The 27,357-nt window shown below is 43.6% G+C and overlaps 1 protein-coding gene across 4 annotated transcripts in view; it reads right to left on the bottom strand.

Moving 5' to 3' along the window:
* Window positions 1-402: 402 nt before the first annotated feature.
* TENM1 (teneurin transmembrane protein 1) overlaps window positions 403-27,357 on the bottom strand; it is a 616,400-nt gene continuing 589,445 nt past the window's right edge. For all 4 annotated transcript variants that reach the window (XM_058423210.1, XM_058423211.1, XM_058423213.1 and 1 more), the window contains 8 exons: window positions 25,450-25,960; window positions 20,315-20,487; window positions 19,822-20,057; window positions 14,010-14,306; window positions 9,512-9,899; window positions 7,569-8,789; window positions 6,937-7,079; window positions 403-5,561 (listed from right to left, as the gene is read on the bottom strand). In XM_058423210.1, the coding sequence (XP_058279193.1) occupies window positions 4,803-5,561; window positions 6,937-7,079; window positions 7,569-8,789; window positions 9,512-9,899; window positions 14,010-14,306; window positions 19,822-20,057; window positions 20,315-20,487; window positions 25,450-25,960 (3,728 nt within the window). In that variant the 3' untranslated portion in view covers window positions 403-4,802. The remainder of the gene's footprint in view (window positions 5,562-6,936; window positions 7,080-7,568; window positions 8,790-9,511; window positions 9,900-14,009; window positions 14,307-19,821; window positions 20,058-20,314; window positions 20,488-25,449; window positions 25,961-27,357) is intronic.

The following is a 27,357-nucleotide window of genomic DNA, read 5'->3' as shown; positions in this document are numbered from 1 at the left end:
ATTTGAGGCAGCTCTAAAGAACATGCAGATACTTAAACTTTGCTACTCACACTGCCAACAACATCGACTTCACCTACTCTGTTACCAGGAGTGCAAAGGCATTTAACAGAGTATTTTTTCTCTCTCACATTTGCTTTGATGAAATATAATAACCTATATACAGAAACTGGCTGGGATTTCACCTGCAGTGAAACCTGCAGAGTTATAAGCATGAACTTTTGTGAATCAGAAGTAAAATTAAATCTGCTAAGCAACATCCTGCCCCCAACTTTTGAGTCCATCAATATTGGCTGAAGTCCTCATGTAGCTCTACGGAAGCACCTATTATTGACATGACCAGTATATCTCAAATACTGATGTAAATTGATGTGAACAAAGACAACATCACATGCCATAAGTTTGCACCTTTATTTTTAAAAAATGAAATAGTCAAAGTACTTTCTTTTTCAAATATTGACACATAATATATTAACTTTCAGTATTTACAGTGTGTTGCTGGGATGTTCTTGTAGAAAATGCATGCTTCTGGTCTGAAACCCAGAGCAAAATGCATCAGACCATTTAACTGCAGCCATATAACATAAACCTGTACAGTATCCAGTCACTATTCAGCACAGGAGTTAGAGCAGGAATAAAAAAATTGGGATCTATTGTTTCCTAGCAACGAGGCTGAGGCCATTATAACACAATTTCTGTAAGATCAGAACCTCTAACCGGTGTTAGACAGAAAGTGAAGATCTTGGCATACATTGTAAACATTTTTTACTGTTGATGAGAAAGCTAAAAAGGAACATTACTTTGACATATATCGTATGCTATGCTTCTCGTTCTTGTTTATTGACACTTCTGCCGGAAGAGTATGAAGATTTTAATGTTTTATCATGGTTCATACAAGTAAAATACTGTCAAGGACACGATCTGATATACGAACATTTATTAAAAGGCTAAAGTCCACCACAAGATCTAAGGAAAAACTGGAAATTGTCAAACACGTTTCCTTAGACAAATAATGGCAGGTGACAAATGCCCAGACAAATCCACAGCGAGTCCAACTCCACCATTCCCAGTTCTGCCTGGCAGTGATTCCCTGGCAGTCGGGCGCTTTCACCTGGTCACGGTTTGGATCAAGGAGAGGTTTAAACAACAGCCAGCCTTGCATGGGAAAACCCTTGGGGCTGTTGGAGCAGCCTGAGCTGGGTGGCACCGGGGTGTCCCCGGGGCATCCCGCAGTGCCACCGTGCCGGATCAGCCGCACCCCGGGGAATGCCCGGACACACGGACACCCCGGGCAGCGCCTGTCTCCGTGGGTGGGCTCAAGCACGAGCTCCTCTGCCTAAAGCACTTTCCCGCATGGAGCAGCGCCTTGGCTCCCAGCAGCGCCCGTGCCTCCCCTGGAGGAGCTGCTGGCCCTGGCCACCCCCGGGCAGGGGCCGCAGGGTGGGACCCCAGGGCGCGGGGCCGCCTCTGCCCAGTGCCCAGCGGAGGGGCGAGAGAGGGCTCGGAGCAAAGAGCCAAGGTGTGCGTACCCAGCTGCACATTGACCAGTTCATATATATTTATTTGGCTATGTTCTACATAGATATCTAGATATATATATATATATTTATAACTTTGAAATGTTCTAGATTTACTAAATAAATATGAAAGCAAAGGAAATGTTATTTGTGCACACTATTTGTTTGGCCGTCATAAAAATATAGCGTGTATTTCTCATGGTAGGTACTTTGCTACAGGATAGTGTACAACAGTGGATTTTATTTATTTTTATTTAATTTTATACTTTATTTTAATTATTTTATTTTTCCCTCTTTCAGAACCTTGTTTGCAGTGCAGAATGCTAGCATCAAATTATTTGATCAAAATAACAGTAAAAATTTCCATGCTATTGTTTTTCTTTTTTCTCAACTGGGTCTCTAGGTTATAGTGCAAAATACAAAAATTAAAAAAAAAAAAAAAAAAGAAAAAAAAAGAAAAAAAAAAGAAAAAAAAAAGAACTGTATTAAAAAACTCAAACGCACCAAAAAAACAATGAGAAATCGCTCTAACTACTCAGGAGAAAAAGAATGGAGACTGAACTATTCCCTGCCTCCATCTGAGGTTGTTCATGAATAAGAAGGTCCAAAGCTATTTGTTCATGTAGTTCCCACTAATCACTGCTGGCTGGCCCACGTGTAGCTACCATACGACTCCAATCTCTCTTTCAGCAGTAACTTGTTTCTTGAGCACTGTCATCTCAACATGACATTTATATTTAGTCCCCTAAATTTAAGAAACTGTTATGATGAAGGCATTTTTTTTTTGCTTTTGTAACTGGGCCATGTAATGCCATGTGAGTCTTAATGAAACTGTATTCTCAGAAGAGATATTGTTCAAAATGTACCTTAGACTGCACCCAGGAAATGGGAAAATGCCAAATCTACTTTCAAAGACAAACTTGTAACACATTTAACTCTTTGACCATTTGGCATAACATGAGAACAACAGTAATCAAGGCAGTATTAAAAACCTCAACTGTAGGTAATACAAAGTGCATTTCCTGCATATAATACAAATATAACTTTCAGGAACTAAAGGCACAAGCTAACTAAATATGTATTACATACTAGAAATGCACAGTTCAAGGTAACTCTAATAGCTCCAAATATTGGTTTATAATGGATATTAAAGCAGTTTGAAAATGATCCTCGTTAGTGAATTGCAAAAAAGTATAATTGCTTAAAATATAAGTAAAATAGACTCTAATATTGACATCTTGGATCAGTGATAAAATACATCATCACATTTATGAATGCACTCTCTATATACAATTCATAAATTATTCTTCCATTGATTAAAAGTGTATTAGAGGCTCGAGGATTTGAAGGTCCATTTTTAGGCTGGTGTGGAGGTATTCAAATTCTCCGTGATGTGATGGAAAATTACAGAAATCTGAGCTGTCAGACCTGGATGCTGCCAGCTCCCTGTTCTGTACATCTGTTAATGATGAGCCTGGTTACAATGAGCATGTGCAGATTTTGGTCCACAGGTCCCCCTGGCTGGGGACACAGGAGGATTTAGGGGCCAGGCTCCCACTCAGCCTGATCCTGCACCCCAAAGCTGCGCTGGCTCCCAGGGGAGCAGAAGGAATCTGGGAGGAGATGGTAATGGGCTGAGGCTGAGACCTGAGCTCAAACCCCAGGGAGGGGCTCAGATCTCAGGTGTCAATTCAGGCTCATCTCTAACTTGGGAACAGTCTGCTCCACTTGCCCAAAAACAAAGGAAAAAGAACCAAACAAACCTGGGGAGAAAAAGACAGGAAGATAAAGAATGCACTTTGTTGGCTTCGGTAATTACAAGCAGAAATTGTTTCAATATATTTACCATGTCTGTTCTGAAAGAAATGTGCAATAACTTCACTGTTACGGATACACAGGCTCTATAAAAAGATTTCTAGATCCCTCTGGAAAACTGCTTGCCAATCCCCCCCTCCCTGTGTGCCCAACCCACCTCCTGATCATCAGGTCGTTTGGAAATGACAAACTGGAGGAGGGATCACCTATGCTGCTATGAAGTAACTGTGCCAGTAGTGCATGTTACCTTGGGAAAGAAAAGTTTCTGTCCATGCAATATAATGCTTTCCTATGTGCTCTAGATATTGAGCTGAAAAGTGAAGAGTCATCCCCCGAAATGCTCTACGTTTATCAATATATTTACTATCCACACTTAGGTTCATCAACTCCCAACCCACCAATCTTCAGACTCGAAAAAATGAGTACTACAACAGGATTATTAATTTGAGATGGAAAGAACATGATGCCTAAACCCAACAACACTGCACCTTCCGAATCATCTGTGTGAAGACAAGTCCTGGCCCAGTGACTACAGACAGGACTGATGATGCACGGCCTGATACTGCTCTGTGAGGGCTCCAGCTGGGGTGTCCCCAAAGCACGGGGTTAAACCCCAGCCTAGAGCACTCCTGCCAGTGGAGAGCCTCCCCAAGACTGCAGTGCTCACCAAGCCCGCTTCAGCCGCCCCATCTCTGGCTGAAGCCAGGCCAGCACGGTGCCACCCAGCAGACTGGCAGCTCCGTGTGTGCTGCCAGACCCTGGTGTACCCCAGTGCCCAGGAAAACCCTGGGAGAGCCTGGCAGGCACGAGTGGAATGGCAGAGTTCGGCATGGAGCGGCTGAGGAGCGGCCACGGCCGAGCAGAGGGGACATCCTTGGACGTACCGAATCCAACCCAAGTCAGGCTTCCCAGGTCAGAAAATCCCTTAGCTGTTAACTGCGAGGAACGTGTGTGGGGTTGGTGAGCAGCTGTGAAGTTTCCATACACAGTCTGGTTTCTGTATGCAATCCCTTGAACTTATGGGAGATCACACTGGGATAAAAGACACCCAGTAAACACGGGTTGCAGAATCCGGCTCTGTAGCCATTTAAATAACTGGTGAATTATGAAATCAACAACAACAAAACCCTTGTGTTTCTTTAGGAGAAGGCAGAGCAGGCGGCACCCGCCTCCGGCCCGTAGGGCTGCGCGGTCGCCCCGGCCCCTCGCGCGCAGGTCGCGGCTCGCAGGACTCTGCTTCTGAAATTTTTGAATACTGCCACACAAGAACTAAAAATTGTCACTGTCATCTCTCAAAGAGTTAAACAAACGATATTAAAATACCATCTTCTGTCACATTTAAAGGCAGTTGGATATGTTTTTTCCTCTATATTTATATATACAGAGTTCTGATCTAGAAAAACCAATACAATAAACCGTTTTACGCTTAAAAACAGGCAGTCTTTGGTGACGCAAAGGCAGAGATTTTCTTTGTTACCTTCTGCCTATTTCACTCTGTCTCATGAAGTGAATATTGTTGGCACTGTCAGAAAGTTCGAGATACTGCTCCACAGATAAAACAAAATATCCATCGTAGCCTTGTACCCGCCCTGTGCTTAAAAGCTGCTGTTTCTCTCCATCTGTCCACGCCCGAATTCCTTCCTCCCCGTCCTGCAGCCGCCTCTGCTCCTTAGTCCAGGCCTGAGCCACGGCTCGCTGCCTGGCTATCTCCAGGACGTGGTTCCTCTCCTCCTCCAGCGTGGTTCCGTAGCGCACGTTGAAGCAGAGCGCGCCGTGCTGCAGCTGGATGTCGGCGAAGCGCCTAGTCCTGCTGCCCACCACCGACGTCATCTGCGACACCGTCACGTTGACGCCGTTCTCCAGGATGCGCCGCCCGCCCGTGCTGCCGATCAGGGCCAGATCTTCCTCCAGAGAGCCCAGCTTGATGAAGTAATGCGTGTCCCTGCCCTCGATGGTGAAATGCAGGTTCTCCAGATAATGAGCGTTGTTGAGGATGGCAGCGATGCGCCGGCTGTCCTCGTTAGCCACCCCGATGATGTCAGCTGTCACTATGCCGTCCTTTATAGCAAATTTGATGCCTTTTCCAAACACTGAAGGAACAGCTGCGAATCTCAGTTGCTTCACTCCTTCAGAACACTTGCCATCGCTATACCTGGGTGTCATAGGAAGTTGGTCCAAGGATATAAAGTTTCGGAGTTGCTTTTGTAGCTCACACTGAATGCCGAGGATAGTCTGGAAAAGAAAATATCTATCAAAATTGCAGGCAAGGTACCTTGAAGTTCATTACAGTACCTCACCATCTCTTAATTGCTTAGAATGGATCTTTGATTTGTTTGGAAAGTATCGTGCACACCTACAGAACCTGGGCATATGCACAGGATTTTTAATTGCTTACGGTAGTGCTTTCTGTCTCTTGTTCTCCTTCATTTCTAGGAAACAAATGGAAACGTATTTATCACAAATGCTATTTTTGTATTTGTTTTTTATTTTTCCTCCCCCTTGAACTGTTACTCTAACGGCTGTTTTTTCAGCCCTTAGCAGTGCAGGGAAACCTGAATTCAAAGCTATGCCCTTTCACATGGCTCTGCTTAGTGGCTGTGTGTTTAATTACATCTTCTGTAGAACTGTGGTAATGAATTTTATAGCCCATTCTTTAGGGAAAGCAGGTTGGGAAGGTCTGGAGACACTAGAACAATAGTCAGGTGTATCACATCTGCAGATCTTGCTCTCCACTGAGGCTAGACGAAACTTCACTCCAACCCGCTCTTGAACACTATACCTATCACTACATCCTTTCTGTGCCTTGGAAAAGCTGAACATCTCAGTGATAATTTTCCATGGACATGCTCCTACATCTGGCATGAGCTTTGACCCTCCAGCCTTCTGCACTTGGTGGATGGTAACTGTCTTAAGTGCTGGGAACACGAGTGTGAACTCTCAAATGCTCTGTGCTGCTCTTACCTGACTACAATAGAGGAAAGGCGTCTTTACTAAACCATATTTCTTTGTTAACAGATGCTCATATGCCAAATATGAATGCCTGCTCTGAGTATCGGTAGTCACATTGACTGCTGGACTCCGATGGCTGCTGTCTGCCTCTCTCTTACTGAAACAAGCCCTGGAGTAAGGCTAAGATTTACAGACCCCTAACAAATCCATAGCAGCATTTCTGTTTCCTGCAATAATTATGCAGAGGTACTGACTTGTAAAGCTCAGTGATTTTCCAGTGCTTGTGGTGTCTTTGCTAACAAAAATGAAAATCTGCTGTTTAATTTTTTAATTCCACAAGATTTTCTGTGGTTTTTTTTTTCAAGATTCACACAAACACTTCCACCCTTTTGCCTATCCTGTGCGTCAAATTTGGATATTTTCTCCAGAAATAGCTACAAATTTTCTTCACTGTGTTGCTAAAAGCTTCTCCTCGAACCTCTCCTCCACTCTGATGCCGGTACCTAATTGACAAAATTCAAGTTTCTGGCATTCTTAAACAATCTACTTTGCCTATTATGTTAAAAGATATAGTCACATTTTTTCCTTGGTATCCGATACTTTCTATTAAAACTCCTTAATTTAGTATTAAAAGCAGCTGAACAGAATGTTTGCCAACCTTTCCAGGATCCCACTCCTGGGTTTTTGTTTGAAGCTGTAGAAGTTCGTATGTTGTCCCCAAAGCTTCTATATCTGGTTTTGGGAATCCAGGCAGCACGTTGTGCAACTGGAAACCAAACAGCTCTAGCCAACTTCCAATGTCTACAAAACAAGAAAAGGATGCTGGCAAAAAGGCTCATAAATCCTAGAAAAAGTGAGGGCAGTCTGCAGAAATTCCAGCTATACAGAAATAATGATTTCACATCAATTTATGTTTCCTGCACCAGCTACAGCTTTTATTGTAGCAAAGAAATTATTTGGTTACAAAGCATAGCTATACTCAAATCAATAGTGTGCCTTCTATTTATAATAGAAAAAATTCAAATTAAGCTGCTTCCATTCTTCCTCTAATTTTAGCACTGAGAAAAGCAACACAAGCAGCTATTAATTATCTTCTTGGTTACCATAAATGTTAAAGAAAACAGATCAAGCTCAGTAAGATGCAATCTATTAAACAAATTGCTTCAACAGATTTAAGATTAGAGACTTTTTGTATGCAAAAGATTTCTGGAATGTTGAATCCATACCACAACTGGAGAAAAAGTTTTATTTTCGTTAGAAACATTTTCATGAGAGACAGGTTACTTTTACCTGTGGTATACTTAGCAACATCTTGGATTTTGCCAACGGGGTAATTGTTCTCAAAGGAGTAGAGATTAAATGGCTGTGGGACAGCATTCAGGTGCTTCCAAATATGGTGATTCGGTGTCGTCCACCGACCAGCAATGACATCATAGTCCCGCTGACCCAGATGAACTAATTTAGTGAGAGAATCGTAGAGTCCTCCATGAAAACCAATGATAACCTCAAAATCTGGATTAGTGTCCTGGTAGATCTCTCCATAAGGGGTGTACAAAATTTCCTTTATGACCTGGCCTCGACTGCTAAACACAGCTAGAGGTGTCCCAGTGTTATCACAAGCAACATAATATTCTTCCCCACTGCTTAATTCCATTGCAATGAGATGACCTTGCAGATCATAATACAGGGATGTTATTTCTGAGCTAGTGTGATTGTACAAGTGAGTAACTCTTATTGGGTTGGAGAGATCAGCATAAAAGAACTGTAAGTGTTGTCCTAGGCTCGATTTGCTTGCAACTCGTCTTCCCAGACCATCATAACAGTATTGCACAGTCCAGCCAGACACTTTGTTATACGCTTTGTTCAGCAAACCATTAGAGTTGTACTCAAAGATCTCATTGCCTCTTTGCCTGAGAAAACCATCTTCGTCCATTTTATACTGGATTTCCCCAAGCCTGGTAATGCGGTCTCTCAGGTCGTACCTCAGAGGCGTGAGGCGCGCGCTGTTCCCGTGGCTCAGCAGGTTGATGTTGCCGTTGAGGTCGTAGCTGTAGCGCCACTGGGTTTTATCGTTCACAGACACAGTCTGGAGCTGCCCATCGGGGTCATATTCATAAAAATACCTGGTAATATTGGCATCCACACCCACGCGGATGTCGCAGATCACCATGCGGCCCATGTTATCATACTGGATGGTCATCCAGTAAGCGATGGACTTGAGAATTTCATACTGGACTTCAATCACCTGCCCATTGGCACTGAAGATTTTGGTATGCTTCATCACAGTGGTGGTTATAACTTGGTTTAAATCGTAATTAATGACGCTGAATTTCCCAAATTGTTCGGTCCTGCCAGAAACATCGACGTAGCGGTACAGATCAATGGGAAGGGGCGTCTCGTTGATCATGGCCTGCATGCTCGTGACACGGAAGTTGTTATAGCTGTAGTCAAACCTGGCGTTTACAAGCCCTTCTTCACTAAACCTGAAGATCTGGCGACCAATAAGTGGACCTGTCCAAAAAAAAAATACGGGGAAGAGGAAAAACAAGAAGAATAATGAATTATGCCCCTGGTTTACTTACCCTACAGATCTAGGACAGACAGGAGATGACCTCAGGTACGCCCTTCAGCCTTACTACTCCTTAGCTGTCTCAGAAAATACCAGTAACTAAGAATATGCTAGATGACTGTTCTCTCACAAACCTCTACTAATGCTTGCTCTACAAATTATTTATATTTTATTAATATTTGTTCAAATGAATGCTGTTTTATTCATAATTATGATTTCTGTTTACTTACAAGATAATTCTAAACTAAATTTATTTCACATGGTGATTTCCTTCCTCATATAAGCAGTCCTTTCTGAATTTACGTTGCAGTACGGTGTAAACAGGGAAACTTGTAAATACAAACAATAAACCAACTTGATTTAGTATTTAGCAAATATCCGCACAGAGGAATAAAACCAACAAAACATTCTAAGAGCTATTCCATTCCAAGCAATAAAAAGAAGACTGTATTTTAGGTGGGACAGCTATGTTCACCTATGTACACAGACACAGAGATATACACACATATTTTTCTGGTGAAACATAAAATATAAGAAGCTGCAGACATAAAAATAATGGAATTTCACGCCAGGTAAGTGCAAGATCAGGGTGTTGCGAATGAGGAGCAGGTGTCACATTTTAAGGAGCCGAAAACTTTAGCGAAGCAGTCACGGTTAGACAAACCTGTCTGCCTGTATCTGATGGTGCAGATGAACCCATCGTGCATTAAATGTATGGTCTTGATCACGCCAGAAGACTCCTCGTAGGTGAAGGTGACCTGCGTGGTGTCGTAGAGGATCTCGGAGAGCCGGGACTGCTTGGTGTACTTGTAGAGGACCCTGCGGCCCGTGCCGGGGTACAGCGTCTGCAGCAGCCGCCCATCCCTGGCCAGGTCCTGCACGAAGGCGGCGCCGCTGTCCGGGGGCGTGTAGATGTTGCGGTAGTAGCCCACGGACAGCGTGGTCTGCAGCGCGTGGCGCACCATGCTGGGCATCGTCACCGACTGCAGCGACAGGGACTGGTCGTACTCGAAGATGTAGCGGCGCTGGCTGTGCAGCAGGAGCATCACCGACTGCAACCAAACAGCAACGGCACGGTCAGGGGTGGCTTGGGCACGGGGCTCCAGCTAGGGAGTGCCCAAAGGCTATGGAATGCTGACACAACCACGCACGCCTGCCGTTTGCTCTTACTGACCGTACAATTCCAATGAAGCTTTCAGCTCCAGGAGACCTGGCCACCAAGGTGGTACAAAACAGGAGGAGAATCAAAGTAAGTCTAGAGGTAAGAGCCTCTGAACTGGAAGGCAGATGTGGCTCTCAGTAGCATTACAGCCTCATGCTGACTGGCTACATTGCTTTGAAATATTTAGGACATCCTCTCAGGAAGCAAAACCAGAAGGAATCTCTTCCTCACACACAGGCAGAGCATCGGCACCAGCAGATGTGTCTAGAGGAGCTGGAAAGGGGAAACTGTGCATGCACAAGGTGTTTACCTTTTATTGGCATTCTGTTTACCTCCAACACAGACCTAGCCCTTTTCCTGTGTATCTTCTTTTAAATACACATAGCCCCAGAGTTCATAATATCTCCATGCTCACAGATGGATGAAAATACTCTGCAGATTCTTTGGTGTGACTGCTTCTATTGTTTATTTTTAATGTTTACAGAGAATATAATTTCTATACAGGTACTTGGTATTTGCCCTGTGTTGGCTAACTGTGGCTGGCTAATGAAATCTGGTTTGTTTATCTGGCAGATGAATGTGCAAGCACAGCAGGCTTTTCCTATTGATAATTAAAGTTTGGGTGCTGTATGCCTTCTCACCCACCATGTACAGTCACAGTGTCTCAGAGCACAAGCTGGCTGGTGAGCTGTCACTGCTGAGAAAAAGATAGTGAAAACACAGAATGAAAATGTAAGGGGGGAACTCTGTAGCCTTCCCCCAGCTCTAGCAAATGGCTTGGCTGGACCAGGCACTGCCCATTCCTTGCCTTATCTGAGCTGTGCTGCAGCACCGACACTGCCCAGCTCTTAGCTCAAACCCACCTGGCACGGAAACAAATCTGTCAGGGTTCTGCAGGACTGAGACATCCCACAAAACAAAGCCTGCATGGAACAGCATCACTACATTGTCATAGAGTACTGGGGAAAGAAATCAGAAAAAACGGGATCTATTCCCCCCTAAGCTCAAAAATCTTCTCTGGGAAGAACACACCGTAAGATCAGCCCAGTGTGAAGTAACACTGGCCCTGAGCCGCTTTTCTCTGACAAATAAAGCAACTGCCCATTCAAAGGGCCAGAGATAGGCTCAGCCTTGGCCACGCTCTCCAAACCCCCGGCCCCCGGCCTGCCCAAGATGTGTCTCTTCCTGCCCTTGGCCAAAGACATCTGTCACCTGTATAGCAGCCAGAGAGCACCAGCATATGCCGCTCCAGGTCACCCTCTGCCAGCTGGTGACGACAGTCCCTCACACCGAGCACTTTCTGATCACTTTATTGTGCTCTGCCAACCACTTCCAACATGCACCGTGTTTATTTTGTTTCCACCTTCAGTGGAGTCTCCAGTCTGCAGTAAACCACTGGCTGAACTCTCTCCTAGCACTGCTGTGATGCCTCTCTCTATATACTGCTCCCGTGCCTGTTTTTAAGCTGTCTGCCATTGACAAAGTATGAATAACAAGATCAGGAACATCCCCAATAGAACTTTAGTGCCCCTGTGTACCATCTTTACAGCACTTTGTGGCTTTTTCATTTTTGTCCAGGATAGTAAAAAGATAGACAGTACAAGGGCTGGAGACTGAGTATCCTCTCAAGCCTATTAGAGGATACCATGAGGAGGAAAAAAAAAAAAATTCCCAATTCATCCTAATAATATTACAATAGATTTTTCAACTCTGCACCAATTGGGTTCTAATTGTTTTAAAGGATTTCAGAGGGTAGCTCATAAAACACCCCAAATTCAGTCATTTTATTAAAGCAACCAGAGCCTGGTCAACCACAAAATGATTGTTGCCGTATGGTGTAAGATAAACAGCCAGTGGGCAATTACTGGGAGCTCTGCTGGGAATAGACAAACGCTGAGCATCACCACTAGATGTCATTTCTGCCCAACACACACACACAGACACTCCTCTCTTTTGTCTGCCAGATTTTGGGAGCCAGCTTGGAGTATTCAGGAGGTTTTATAACAGCATTAACTAATTGAGGAAAGTGACCAAACAAGAGGAACTGAATCTCATCAATAAGAATTATTTACAATGCTGATGTTGTAGTGCTTTTAAAAACCTTAATTATTTGAGCTAATTTAGTAAGGAGCAGAGATTTTTGAAGATGTACAATTAACTCATCAAGTGATAAAAATGAAGAATTAAATAACTATGAATTGGAAGCGAGCTATATAATTGATTTTTTTTTCATGTAAGGAATTACTGGGTCTTACAAGTCTTCAGACAACCTTTAGCAATCATTACATAATTAACACAATGAGTTATTGACTTTAATGAAGCCACAAAGTTATATTTCAAAGCCTAATTTTGACAAGGAATTCATCTTTCTTTGGCACAAGGAACAACAGTCACGGAAGTACATTAAATAGCTGTGAGATTATTGTCCATGGTGTGAACGACTTTCCATAATTTTAATGACAAGTCACAGCATTACCCAAGCTGCTACCTGAAGCAGTAAGCTTTTGCCACTTGCTTCTACAAGATCAGGATTTGGCCTTTTGTGTAGAATTCTAGAATAACAGTGTTAAATTATATGACTTTATTTATGAGCTCACCATAAACTAAGAACAGACAAAGTGGTTTGGAAAGATAAGAAGCATAAATCTTTCCAAAACAGGTTCAAAGAAAAAAAGAAGAGATTCCTCCAAAAGGCACACTGCCTGAATATTTGAAAGCTGTACGAAATGCCTGTTTACTTGTAATTTGCAAAAGAGCATACAGACAAAAAAAGCCCTGACAAATTTATCTGAGACAAACTTCTGAAGCTCCTGGGGTTTGCCAATCTTGTTAACACATGCAAGAACCACACTGCATGCAGACAAGGAGGAATCACATTTTTATGCATTTTCCACTCCTGACCATTTTTTTTTTTTTCCACTGGGTTAGGTTTAAGTTTTTTGAAGACCGAGCTTAAATACATTGAAAGTAAGTACTGCACAGTTTATCTTAAAAGTACACATTTGGAACTCCTTCACATAGAAGTAACTTCAAAGTCACAGGATTTCCTGTGTGGATTTCCTCCTATCAGTGTTACCTCCTCTGCCCCCAGCCCCCATGGCCTTTTCCTGTGGTCTACAGGTTCAGAGAAAATGTTCTGCTAACTCAGGGTGTATTGGATAGTCCAAGATGTTGCTATTTAAAAAATTTTGAATGTGAGCTTGCACTGAGTTCTGAAAGGTTTAAAAATACAGACTGGCATTCTGGTTTTGAAAGACACGACCAAACAAAATGTTACTACAGATGAAGATGCTCCTCCTTGGTTTGTAAGATATTTATCTCCACATTTTGTGACCACTGCCTCTAGACATACATGGAACTTACAATATTCAGGGACTTTGGATGTAAAGTCACCATAAAAGCAGAGCAATAACTCATTTCATATTAATATTTACCCCCGAAAGGGCCCACATAAATACTGCAGTAAGCTTTCTCCTCACAGGATCAATCCCCTGTTTAAAATACAGCATGTAAGCTTGTGCTCATGGGTTCCTAATTTTGACTTAAAAGAACTGTGTTTGTGGGGAGAAAAAAGCTCTCTTTCAGGACTGTGATCTTTCTGACTGTTATCCTGAGTAGCAACATGGTTTTCAGCAGTTAGGGTCTCCATTGGTCACTTGAACTTGGACTGAGACCAGAAAGTTGCTCTGACCTACCAATTAAACAAACCTGAGGTGCTGATAACTTTTTTCAGAACCGAACTGTATCAGGTTTGAGCAGGTGACATGTAGGTCTGAGCATACCCTGAGACATTTTTATCTAGTTAGGTAATTTCTATGCATTTTCTGTTTTAGAAGTCTTAAATACTCTTGCAAGAGACAGCATTGTTATATAGTTCAAAGGTAATGAATAAATACAATATAATAAATAAATAAATAAATATACTGTAATAAACCCCCCCTTCTTTTTTTTTTTTTTTGTTTTTGGCCTTGGCACAAACCCCAATTTTAAAATAATTTACCTTTTCTAGATATGTGTAACTCCATATTTTACCATCTGCCCACGTCCTGGAAACGATATTCCCACTTGGATCATACTCCATTTTCTCAGTCCAGGTTCCTCTCTGGATATAGGTGACTAATCCAGAGTGTGAGTAAGTGATGTTGACCTCGTTGTACTTGCTGAGGGGGGACCAGAGAACGGGCCGTCCTGTCTGGTCATACATGATGCGAAGGGTGAACTTCCGATGATCATCATAAATCTTTCCTGTTCTGGTTACGTGGTCGAAGTCAATGGAGAGCAGGTTTCTGTTGTGGGTCTGAACACAAAGGTACAGCAGGGTAAGCACACAGTGCATCCCAACACGACAGACACGTCAGTGCCAGCTCTAATCAAAATGAGCAATTCAAAAAATTGCAGTTCAATCAAAAGCTTTCACGTTGTGAGCTGGGCCTTACTGAAGGCAAGAAAACAGAAAAGATTCAGATGAGAAATGGAAGGACCAAAAGTAAAATTGTTCCTTGCATTCAGTGTTATTGTATTTGGCATTACAGGATGCTTCCATGTGCTAAACTCTCACCTCTGCTTTCACCTTTTCCTGAACTTTTCTTCTTTCTTCTCAGCTGCGGATGAAATTCTTGATTCCAGTCCAAGATGTGTAGTTAAGCCCACAAACTGAGAAAGATTGACTGTCTACATCCTCTCTTGAGCTCTGTGAACTCTGACAGGTCAGGGACAGCCCTCAGAGCCCAGGTGACATCCTGGTGCTGCAGAGGGCAGAGCTGTGCTGGCAGCTCCTGCACCCGCTAGGGTGCTCCTGCACCCCCTGCTCCCCGGGGTGCTCCTGCACCCCCTGCTCCCTGGGGTGCTCCTGCACCCCCTGCTCCCCAGGGTGCTCCTGCACCCCCTGCTCCCCAGGGTGCTCCTGCACCCCCAGCTCCCCGGGGTGCTCCTGCACCCCCAGCTCCCCGGGGTGCTCCTGCACCCCCTGCTCCCTGGGGTGCTCCTGCACCCCCTGCTCCCTGGGGTGCTCCTGTACCCCCTGCTCTCCAGGGTGCTCCTGCACCCCCAGCTCCCCGGGGTGCTCCTGCACCCCCTGCTCCCTGGGGTGCTCCTGCACCCCCAGCTCCCCGGGGTGCTCCTGCACCCCCTGCTCCCCGGGGTGCTCCTGCACCCCCTGCTCCCTGGGGTGCTCCTGCACCCCCTGCTCCCTGGGGTGCTCCTGTACCCCCTGCTCTCCAGGGTGCTCCTGCACCCCCTGCTCCCTGGGGTGCTCACGCCTCCTCACAAAACCACCTGAGCCCTGCGGGCCAGCAGCCTGTGCCTGCTGCTGGCCACATCCCCTGTGGCAGCTCTCCCCACAGCTGGGACCAGCAGCTCGCTGTGTCTGACAGACAGAACACAGCCCAGTGCCCAACCTGAAACCGAGTTCAGAAATGAGATTCGTGAAGACAGAGCACATTCATCCAGTGCTATCATCATCTGCCTCCTTAGATCATTCAGCCACTGGGAAATCTCTATTAAACACCCTTTCAATCAGATATATAATTTAGGGAACCATAAAATATTGCTCATTGACATGTCTTTTTCAGATCAGTGCTCAATGAGCTTGTTGCATTAATCCCCCACGTTCTAGGTGCTGACTGTTCCCGTGAATCACTTCTCACAGCACAGACAGTGCAGGGCAGGTGTCAGCTCAGAGCCACCCTGGGGCTTGCTCCTCTCTGGAGGCACAGCCACCGAGGAAATGGGGAATAAACCCTGCTGAATGATTCGTGGTGTCATTAGAACAAACATTTCTTTCTCGGTCCTCTTTCTGTTTTTAGATACAAAATCATCTGAGAATCTAGAAGAAGCAGGTGTTCTTTCTTCAAGTAGCATCTCTGGAGTTTTATATACACACATGTCTAACTTTAATAGTGTGCATTTACAACAGCTGTTAAATACCTATATAGCCTGTAGACTGCTGTGACTATTACAATTTATGCTCTAATGATAGTTAAGGAGCCCAACTAAAATGTCATGCTCAGTTCAACTACATTTATTTGTACACAGACTGTTGGTTTAAGCTTAATATAATATATTTTTTAGCAAATTTCTTAAAATTTCTGGAAAAAAATCCTCTTGGTGGCAAAATAACGGAAAAGCAAGCAGGAGGTATACCCTATGTCATATTCATTTATGCTCCATGTACATGTTTAATGTTCTTATTGCTATTACTATCATTGTAGAATGCAGTTCGGAGAAAGAGGAGCCTCAAATACAAACTGCTTGCAAGCTGAATTTCAGAGACCATACAACAAATAAGAAGGAAAACCAAACAGAGGCAGAATCAGCAGCGAAGTGGAAAGCAGCAGTAATTGAAAACTCAGAGAGTTAAAATAAGGTTAAAATACTCCCCTTATATTGCACATTTTATGTCTCATTTGTTTACTGTCTTATATTAAAGTTAAGTTTAACACCCTTCTCAAGGCGAGACAGGATCATAAATGGGTGGGAGGACTCATCCCAATGTTGCCATTGACAAGCTGATTTCAAATTCCAGTGGCTTCATGAAATGACTCCTCCAAGATACATAAACCACAGCAAGGAGCCCCCCGAGAGTGGCTGGAACTCGTGTTCTGCTATGAGCCAGGGAAAACTGCTCTCTGAAAGCCGTGTCAGGCTGGAATACCAGCTAATGAAAATAGGGAGAAAATTCAGCTGACTTCAATAATGTTAGGAGTGCATAAAAAGATACATTTATTCTATACTTTTAAACATTTGTTGACTCTATTTCCATTGGTTTCTTAGCTAGAAATTCTGCAGTGTATCACACAAGAGTGCACTGCTCTTGATTTAATTTCCGAGCACACCCTGTCCACCCTGCCTGATATGTAAGTCAGATTCTTTCCTTGTCTGTGTTTTGATCTGAGCCAATGCAGACTCATACACCCCGGCAGAGGACCTGGTCCCATCTTTACAATTTGCTGTTAAGACTGGTGAATAAAGGGAGATCATTTGCTAAGTGCAATAGTGAACATGGCTGGCAAAGCCTGACTCTGCAGGACTTTTGATCCAAGGCCAGTGAGGTACTGCCGCTGTTGTTATTAAGGAAAAAAAAAAAAAAAAAATTAAAAAAAGGCAAAAATAAGTAAGACTGGCCAAGCATTCAATTTTCAATTTTGTAGACATTCAGCTATAAAACCTGGACTGCATCCAATGCCACGTTCCTCAAGTTATGCAAAAGTCAGGAGGGAGCAGAGCTGCATTCTAATCAGTGCATTACTATGCATCATGCTCATCAGATTTAACAGCAGTCTTTGCTTCATTTTTAGAAGTCAATTAAAATAGCTGTTCAATTGATAAAAAAGAAGTCTTGCTAGATTAAGATTGATGTTAAAATGCCTGATTGTACATAGATTTATTATAAATATAAAATGCATACATGCCCACAGACTGTTTTATGTATGTTCAGGAAGCGCTGGGGCAAGCAGTTCTTCACTTCAAGGAAACCTGTGGTTAATTTCTCTTCCCCACATTGATTTAGACCCTGAGATAAAGTTAGATGACTGTTCCAGCATTTCAGTTAACTTACTCGCTTCTGTGCTATCTCCAGAGCAGAATTCACACCATGCAGAAATCCAGCTTTTTAAAACTCAGGGTTTCCAGCATTATTCACAACATGCTAACAGTGGCCTCTTTCCAAAACTGGAAATAACACTAATAGAGTGATATACTTGCAAGATGGTTGCTAATTGCTATTAGAATTTAAAAAGTTAGGACCAGGCAGAGAAGGAAGAGCTTTATTCTCTTTCTTCTCTTCAAGTAGGTCATCCTTTATCTCATCCCCAGCTACCTGCCTTCCAATTTATGCCTTTTAGCCGTCAAAGCCATTTGTTTCACTGATGGTATCAGGACTGATTTCTAAGTAACACCTTTATACCTCATTTCTATGCTGTTTTTTTTTTTTTTCTCCTTTCTCAGAAAACTCTTCCATTGTGCTGGTTTTTTTCCCTTAACTGAGGGCTCCTGCAAGTCTGTTCATTTCCACGGAGAACTGCTCCAATCCCCAGAGCTTTTCTTTACATGTACTTTCAAAGTTTGGCATAGTTCTTTCTGCCCTGCATTGCAAGCTTTCTAACACACTTCCTGTTGTGCCAGGCATGGCATATTAAGTGTTTAAATACTTTCTTTTAAAAATATAACTCTGAAGGTTTTCAGAGGGTCTGTCCAGAATCTCATCCAGCATAATGACTTTCAATGATGCTATTATTTTCCCCCCAGCAGTACTCAAGGGTCTGTGCCCACTAAGTCCTAAATCCATTTCATTATTTGGAATACTGTTTCAAACACACCATAGGATGGTGCTTTTGTTCCTGCTGGGCTGCATTTCCTATAGTCACCAAGAAAAGAGAGCTGTCTCTGGGCAGATTCCTGTGCTGTTCCAGCTCCTTCCATCTCCACTGACTCTCCTTTCCACCAGCACCTCAGTGTAAAGATGAACTCCAGGATCCAGATATTTCTGCTGTTCTCCAAAGCCCTTCCTCATGGCATTACCAGCCTCAGAAGTCCATCTGTCCCTTTCTCTTGTGCCTATTTACATGGTGTCTCCTTTGTGCAGAATACAAAGGACTTGAGGATCTTTGAGGCCTTTTCAGATATAAATGATCCTATGATTCTAACATTTCTCCTCCTTTCCACTCCAAAATCCTCCTGTCAGAGGAACCTGTGCTATCCCACCAGGTTCCCCGCAGCCCTGCCCTGACAGAACAAGAGTCCACCTGCAAGAGCCTAAAAAGTAACTGTGACTGTCAAATCTGAACAAGGCCCTTTCAAACTGGTGTTTTACATACAGTGCCCAGTCTGGCCAGATCTTCCCAGTCTTGCATTTTTGACTGAGCAGCTGAAAAGCAAACAGATGGTACACTTACAAAAAATCTATAGTATCTCATAATCAAAACGAGATGGGTTTGATTTTGGTGGTTTTGACAATGCAGAGATTTTAATAACCATCTCTGTATTTTCAGAGCTAACAGGAGTACCTTCAGATGCAATTCCTATCCAGAAAGGTTGTAGTCGATAACACGGTATTTTTAAGGCCAAAATTCCCAGTCGTACTATTGGTACAGGCATTTTAAGTGGTATTCATGTGAAAACCAGAACTGATTTAATAAAAAACCTGTTTAGCAAAGCAGCAATCTCTTTGAGCCATGGTGTTATGTAATTAAATGCTAAATGTTGACCATCTGTCATTGCAGTCACAGGTAAAAATAAACCAACGAAGCAATGTTAAAACAAATCATTCTTGGAGCCGTGGTGGGACCCAGCCAGGGGGAGCTGGGGGTGTGAGAGCCCGTGGCAGGGACAGAATCCACACTCAGCCTGTCCATGCCCAGGGAGGCTCTTCATGGCTCTGTCACAGCAGAGGAGCTGGCCAGGACACACAGTGTCCCCGCAAGAGCCTCTGCCCTGCAGCACCTGGCGCCCCTCGGCTCCCCCGGAACCGGAGGGTGGGCAGATCTGACACAGGCACAATGTGCCTCCAACTTCGCTGCTGTGCCAGAGAAACTACGCACTGTCCTTTGCTCACAGCTTCCTCCAAAGCCATAATTAAGTTCTTAGTTCAGAAAGAAGAGGAAGAAAAGAAGTAATTATGTCTTGAGGTCAAATCTTACCATCAAAATCAGAGATCAAACATCCCTGAGACTGTTGGAGGAGTTTGGTTTTGAAATTCACGGCCGGGCCCACCACTGATACAAAGTTTTCATTCTTACAAAGTGTAACATTTCAACAGGATTTTACTTCAATGACTTTCAAAGGGAACACTGCACTTAGACAAGAGGAAGCCTTACCCTCAGCCTTCTCTCAAATGTGGAGATATTGCCTTTGGTCTGCTCCCTCCTTTGCCTCCATTCAATGAGATTGGAGTTATGCTCTCCAGGAAGGGAGATGTTGCACTTCCCTAAGGTGGGGCTGACAACCCCAGCCAGAATGTGAGGCTCTGTGTTGAGTGTGATTTCCATCCCGCTGGCAAAGGTCACTCTCAGAGACCCGTCTGGGCTGACCCGGTAGATGTTCTGTGTGTTATCTGTCAAAAACAACAAAAATCAGGGGCTTACATCTTATCCATGGGATTCTTCTAGCAGAAGAGCAATTCACTTGTGGCTTGTTTCTAGCTGTTGGCCCAGGAGAATTGCAGCTGTGTGTGCTGAAGCAAGGAAGGAACAAAGGAACCAATTCTAATGGTTTTTGGGTGTTTTTTTTTGGCTGACAGTTACGAATGCAGGAATGTCCAGGGTCCAAACACAATGGTCAGGGAAGAAATAACAGAAATGCTTCTATTACCTTGTTTTAAAGTGTATATTGTAGAGGTAGCTGAGAAGTTTGTGGATGTGATCACGTTCTCCCTGTTTGAAGTATCAAGTTCCACTCGTGTCAGTTTTTCAACATCACTGTGGAAGCTGCTGACCTCCCCTGTGGGGAAGGTTGCATTGGTCAGGTGCCCATCAGAGTCATACCTGCAAAAGGATGTTAAAGAGCCATGAAAATACACTATTGTCGTGCAGGCACTCCTAAAAGCTGAAAAAATAGTGAAAAAAGTAGGAAGCATTGTCACCACTGTGCAGAAGTAAAAAGGAAGAACTGGTCCATTTAGTCGCTCAAAATGCATTCAGTACCTAATCTGAATTCCTGCTTGGAGTCTTTTTCAGTGGTGCTGGATCAAATACAACTGGGAACACATGAGATGTTACCCACACCCCCCAGGCTCTGGCAGGGGATTCTGTGCTGCTCAGGGCTGGCTGGGGTTTCCTCAGTGGGCTGCCATGCAGGAACAAAGCCACTGGAGGTCACTCGGTGCTCAGGCATCCACCTCACTCCTAAAATGGCATTTTTGCACCCATCAGATTAAATAAAACTAGTTCTTATCTTCTGCAACACTTAAAAGCTGCCTTTTGTCACAGATGTGTGAAGCACATTATGTGAGTGGTGAATGTAAAAAGGAACCTAGAGCGTAACAAGAGTGATAAAATTAGAATGAAATCTGCAGGAAATAAGTTGCCTACATAGGCTCTGCTCTTGTGTTTCGTTTCCCATGGGTCTACTTAAATCAGCAGGAACTTCTCACCTAGAATCTAGAGCACCACATTTCAGTTCACCTAAACTTCATCAGCGCTAAAGAAACTCTTGTAGCTCAGGGTACTGGATTATCAATCAGGCCATGTTACCAAAAAGTCAATAATTAATTCCAGAGCTCTGGAGCAGCGTTTCTAACAGGTCTTTTCAGTTCTACCAACATATTTCTTCTTTTTGATGGTTCACATGGAAACCAGCACAAAGCACTGCTTGGCGCTTGATATTGTTTCATAATAATGCCTCACATCTTAAAAATCTTATTGATGCTGATATGTTTTTATTCACCTAAGACAACTCACTAATACTGCAGAGTATTTGCACGAGCAAAACCAACTCATGTTCATAAAACAGAAACTTATTGTGCAGGTATGAAAACATCATTAAGTTTTCATGTTTTATTAGCTGTCTCCTCTCACAGACCAAACTGCTATATCAGCTGGTAGAAGTGCACTGCCAATGAAGCCCTTCCAATTCACATCAGCAGATGATATGGCTTTGTCCTTCCCTTTAAGGTATTGGCATAATTTCTTTAGGATCTTTATTTGCCCCTAATTAGTCAGACAAAATCTATATGTCACAAGAAGTGCTGGTGAAAAAAAACTGGAATTTTTTTTCTTCCCTCCAATATAAAGAAAGAGAAACAGAGCAGCTGTTCTTTTCCAATTAAACACTAGAGAATGAAGTAGTGACCATCTTGTGGTTTTCTGACAAGTAAATAAAAATTAATCAAATGTTAAATTCAAAGTAATTTCTCTCCTTTTCACCTCTCACTGCTCTTATATGTATATTGTGTGACTTATTTACATTCTCCCCTTATGCTGGTTCTGTGCACGTTGACTGGGAGCCACAGGCAGCGATTAAAACTGACTCAGATCACTACTTTTCATCATTAGAAAACTCCACGGACATCAGGCAGTTATATTCCATTTACTGCTCAATCAAACAGGTATGATGGCTTAGTAGGTCATCTGGATTTGTTACACAGAAAATCCCCCCAAACTGCATTTTTAAGGTGCAAACACAGCTGGTTTATTGCAGCGTGCTTGTGCTCAAGACACGGGACCATGTCCACCAAAGATGCAGTTGTGCTGAGGTACAGAGCTCAGAGCTGAGGATGGAGCTGGCTGTGCCGACCCCAACGAGAGCGCCGCACACGGCAGGGCCCCTCACCCCTGCAGAGGGTCCCACTGAGCCCCAGGAGGACAGGCACAAAGGAGAGTCTCACTATTGATTCCACAGCAGCATCATCTAAAGGGGGTTTTATTCCAGATTGCTCCAAGAAACTCAGCCCAGCCCTCTGAGGCCGGGTTCTGTCACCTTCCACACGATGAACAGCACCACGCTGGGACTGAGCTCCTGCAATGTCCTGCCCATGCTAACGGGGGTGGAACCATGACGTATTTCTTAATGTTAATCTGGGGCTCGGATACGCCACTGTTAATCATGTCAGCGACCATTTAATCATGCAAATAATTGCATTGATTTCAGTACTCACATGAGGAAGTGCTCACCAGTATTTGAAATGCACACATGGGGATATTGCTTCACAATCCATTTGCATTTCTATGTGTAGCACAGTTAAGAGTTATATCATTCCAAAGGGAAAGCGGTCTAATTAATTTTTTCAGTGAGAGTTGTTTCTTGCAGGTGTTTTCTTGTCCTTGATTTAATAGAGGTCCAGTGCTTCCCCTCCCATTTTACAGCTTTAATGACACAATATTAAAAGAAATCTATATGACTTAAAATCGTACATTAGCTATAATTGCATGCAAGAGCTCTTTCAGCACTTCAATTCCATCAGATTAGAGTAGATGGATGACAAGTACTGTAGTAGGTGGTTTTCTACCTCTTGTTAATTCCCCTCTGCCAGTGAATCTGACATCCAGGTAGATGTTCTGAACAGGTCATTATCTTTGCTCATATTCCCAAGTACGTGTGATATGTGTTGTTAAACAAAGTCAGCCCTATTTCAGCTCCACAGTGCCATGGGTCGAACTTTTGGATGTGAATGCAAATCCAGCTTAAGCACAGAAGATGATTTCAAGCAATTTGAAAGTTGCTCTTAGCTCCAATGCTATGCTTTCATAGTGCTCACAAGCAATTCATATATAAAATAAACCCTTCAAAATTTCTGATTTTCAAACTGAAACTGGCTGTCAGTACAGAATGTGACCTCCCTGGAAAACAGTAAAAGACAACTAAGGCCATCACAGCCCAGGACCTATTCATGGCAGCAGGTGAGCAGCATCTCCTGAAAGCACAACGATTCAGCACAGGGGTGATGACAGCCCACTGCCCCTCTGACTGCAGCAGAGCAGGGGACATTCTGTGTCCCAGACATGGAGGAATTTGCAATGTGTCGTGAAAATGACTTAGGATATTGGATTGAACATATATATTAATTACATGATTTTATTTAATTAACATTATTTAATTTTGTTGCTGTTTTTGTAATGCTGAAGTTGTAATTTTGTTAATTTTTCCTGTCTGATGAAGGCTGGCAGGAGTATGTGGTCATGCAAAGCCTGGACAACTCGAAGCATTTGTGAGGACAGTGTTACCCAGCCCGTAGTTAAAGCTGATTAATTTAGCAAAATCACTTTGTGTTAATTACATACATCATATAAATCCTCCCAAGGCACAGGTACTTCCTCACGAATAAATCTACACTCCATACAGTGGGAGGCACCTGCAAGCAGATCTTTAAAAGATCTTTCAACATTTGAGCCATACTTTAAAAAGAGGAACAAGTAATAGCTGTGTGAAATGGTTTTTGCTCAATGTCAGTGGGACAGAACGCCAGGACTGAAAGGCACACTCCTAAAAATAATCTGCTCTCCCATGCTCTAACAGTCAAGGCCCTGCTACGAGGCCTGCTGTTCAGCATTTTAATGGACATGACTTGGAGCTACTGCAAAGGCTCTTTGAAAGTGCCATTGGTCCGTGGCCTGGGCTGACACCATCATCAAGTGCGGATATGAACGGCCAACTCTCAGCACTGACATTATTAAAAAGAAGCACACATACATTTACAGTCAGTTCTGTTTATAAAAGATGACTCTGATCAGTGTCGAACAGCACCAGGGTAACAGTGAGCCTCGTGTTGTTGCAAAGAGAGTTTGAATTTCCATCAATAGATGTTTGATAATGATAACTGAACCAGGAAGAACCTGTATGCTTTTGTTTTCCCACGTACTGTAAAAAAGGCCCTCTCTAATGGCTTGTATGCCCACCCAATTAATTTAGTCTTTGGCAGGATAATAGAGAACAGGATGAAGAAAACATCCTGTTGAATAAAAAACCCCACATACTAGGCTGCATTTTCTCCGCCTTTATCCTACTTTCATTTGAAGAAATTATAATTCTCAAACCCAGTAATGACAGGGACTCTATTACCTGTCCAGGTGACTCAGGCAGTAACTCACTTCTTATCAATGTGCTTTTTGTTCCAGTCTCACCTGGATGGTTTTCATTTTAGTTTCTGACCATGAACTCCTGTGCTCCCCAGGAAAACAGGCACTATTATCCTCCCTAAGGGCTCTGAACGAGGAACATGACTTCCATCCAGCACTTGTTGCATCCTCAAACAGGAATTATGACAATTAATCACAAATAATGAGAAATCCTGATACAACACACCTCTTTATAAATCAAAAATGAACTTTCTCCTGGGTTGTTCTTTCTCTGGAACCAGATTGGGATGTTCTGACTCCATCTTCAACTGTCTTGTCTCGCTTTGTAGAAGTTCTGTCAATGTCTTCTTTATGAAGCCTTTCCTACTCCCCTTACATAAGGCCTGTTGCTGTTACATATCCTTTTGCTATTATTATATATCTTCCTCCCCTGCTGATAAGAGACAAGCTAACTCTTGTCTTTGAATCTTCCTTCCACTGAGATTCTCCATTTCCTTTGCAACACTCCCCGCTCTGATGAGTATGCTAGTTTTCCCCTTTCTGCCCTCCTCAGGAATTTTGCAAATTCCTGACTCATATCACAACTTGCCTGTACCTCTTAAGTTACAAAAAACCCCCCCAAAACCTCATACTTTTATGTAGAGAAACAGATTCTCAACAAGAAAGTGCAAATCAAGTGTAATTTCAGGCAATTTCTGCTGTACTTAACAGGCGCTGTGCACAGAGTATTTACATATGACAGGTTTAGGCACCTAAGAAATGCCAGTGCTTCGTTTTAAAAGCTCGTGTAGCAGCACTGCTTGTCCTGTCTCACACGGTGTTGGTAGCAGGGTGTCTTTTGAAATGACTAGAACTGTCTAAAGGAGTTTCAGCGCTCATTTGCAACAGGGCTCCCTGCAGCAGGATTTAATTTAATTCAACGTACGGACTTACTCGTACACCGTCGTCCAGCCGTTCTCGTCGCTCTTGGTCGCCAGCAGCCCCGTGTTGCCGGGGTACGTCATCAGGGCCAGGTTGTAGCCTTGGGCATAGACCCTTTTGAGAACGCCGTTGCTGCTGATGGTGAGCCAGTAGACCTGGCCCCCCGGCACCACGACCCACAGGGGCAGCCCGCCCGTGTCCCTGCGGATGTGCACCGAGTTCCCGTTGCTGCTGGTGACGGCGCCCAGCTCCCCGTCGCCGCTGTAGGAGAAGTTGTAGATGTAGTCCCTGGTGATGAGGTTGAGCGTGTGCAGGTGGGTGCCGTTGATGGTGAACTGGTAGAGCTCCTGGTCGGCGGGAGACGCGATCTCGTACAGGCGCCCGTCGCTCAGGTGCGCGCTGTTGCGGCGCACGGCGCGGATGCGCACGTTGCCCAGGTCTGCCACGAACAGCGTGTCGTCGGGGGACACTGCTAGGGAAGAAGGGGCTTTCAGCTTTGCATCTTTGGCATATCCACCATCACCTGGGGGAGAAATGGCAATTTTAGCAATCTCCGATGCCCTTGTTTAAGCCGCTGATCCCCTGAGCCTGACATGCTGCTTCTCTTCAGTATCATTTACAGGTCAATAAAACAATATCCTCTTCCCACTAATTAAATCCCTGTTATCTAAGGTTGGTGCAATTCTAAATTAGTCTCAGTGAAGACAAACAGGAATATAAATTATCTAATTCACAGCATTTTTGCTAAGTTCCAGACCCTGCTGTTCAGGAAAGCTTTAATGCAGAATTGTGAAAAAAAACGCAAACAAAACCATGATACCTGAGATTTCATTCCCTACTTACTGTCTGTTGGTGTGTCGTTAAAGTAGAATTGTGTTGTAAACAAAAAGAAAATAAAACCCAGTAATTCAGCTAAAATGACACTGAAAGAAAGATTAGTTTATACTTATTAAAAACTCAACACTACAGGAAAACAAAATCAGAACAGTAGCCAAAAAGTGCCTTGAGAAACAATCCTTTTCAATATCTCTTGACAATTTACTAGGTTTGTGTTATTTAAGGTTTCAAAAGGATTTTTGCATTATCATGGGCTGTATGTGCCTATCAAAATGAGTTTACATGAGCAGGATTTCCTGAAACTAGCAAGAAAGCATATTAAACCCCACTCTCAGGGAAAACCACATTACTGTGTTACTGCTCTCCTTCTCCTGACTGAGACATGAAATTGCTGGAGTCTTTGAGTGTACCCTATGCTTCCCTGGAAGTGGAAAAATCAGCGGCTCTTTCTGCCAAGCTCACCCTGCCTTTCACCAAACCAGGCTGGAACAATCATTAGATTTGCCACAGATTTTTCCCTTTTTTAGCACTGATTCCTCAACAGGACTCCTGTCTGGGGTTCTGCTCCTCCCTGGTCTCCTGCAACCACCACTAAAGCTGGCAGCACTCGGCAATGCACAGGAGGCCTTGATTATCATTACAATGCTGGGTCAGCAACCCACCTTCTCTGGAAGACCATTTGCATTTTTCCCTTTCTGTTCTTGACATACTTAATGTTTTCTTGTCAGTAATTAACCTTTTACTTGAAATGAGAGGCTTAAGAATGATGATGACACTATTATGGAGCTGAACATGGCGGTTGTTAGAGATGTCAGGATGGGAACACACTGCACATCTCTGTATGGGAATGCTGCTCTTTGTCCCATGATGTTTTTATGGAATAAAAAGGCCACACGTTGTTTTGGTGCATGCAGGGGAGAGCAGCTGTGCTGCTGAGAATGCCCTGCCACTGGCTGCTCCAGTTTAAAACAAAGAAGAAGAAATTCTGCACAGTGTATGTTTGCACCATTCTGCTGGTGGTGCAGCACGACACGAGTGAAGAGAAGGCCCAGGCTGGTGTTTTGCACTCGATATGAAACCCCT

The sequence above is a fragment of the Hirundo rustica genome, chromosome 21, assembly GCF_015227805.2.
Source record: "Hirundo rustica isolate bHirRus1 chromosome 21, bHirRus1.pri.v3, whole genome shotgun sequence".
In the NCBI taxonomy this organism is placed as follows: domain Eukaryota; kingdom Metazoa; phylum Chordata; class Aves; order Passeriformes; family Hirundinidae; genus Hirundo; species Hirundo rustica.
Note: the sequence above shows the minus strand (reverse complement) of the source record. Positions and strands in the feature narration are given on the sequence as shown.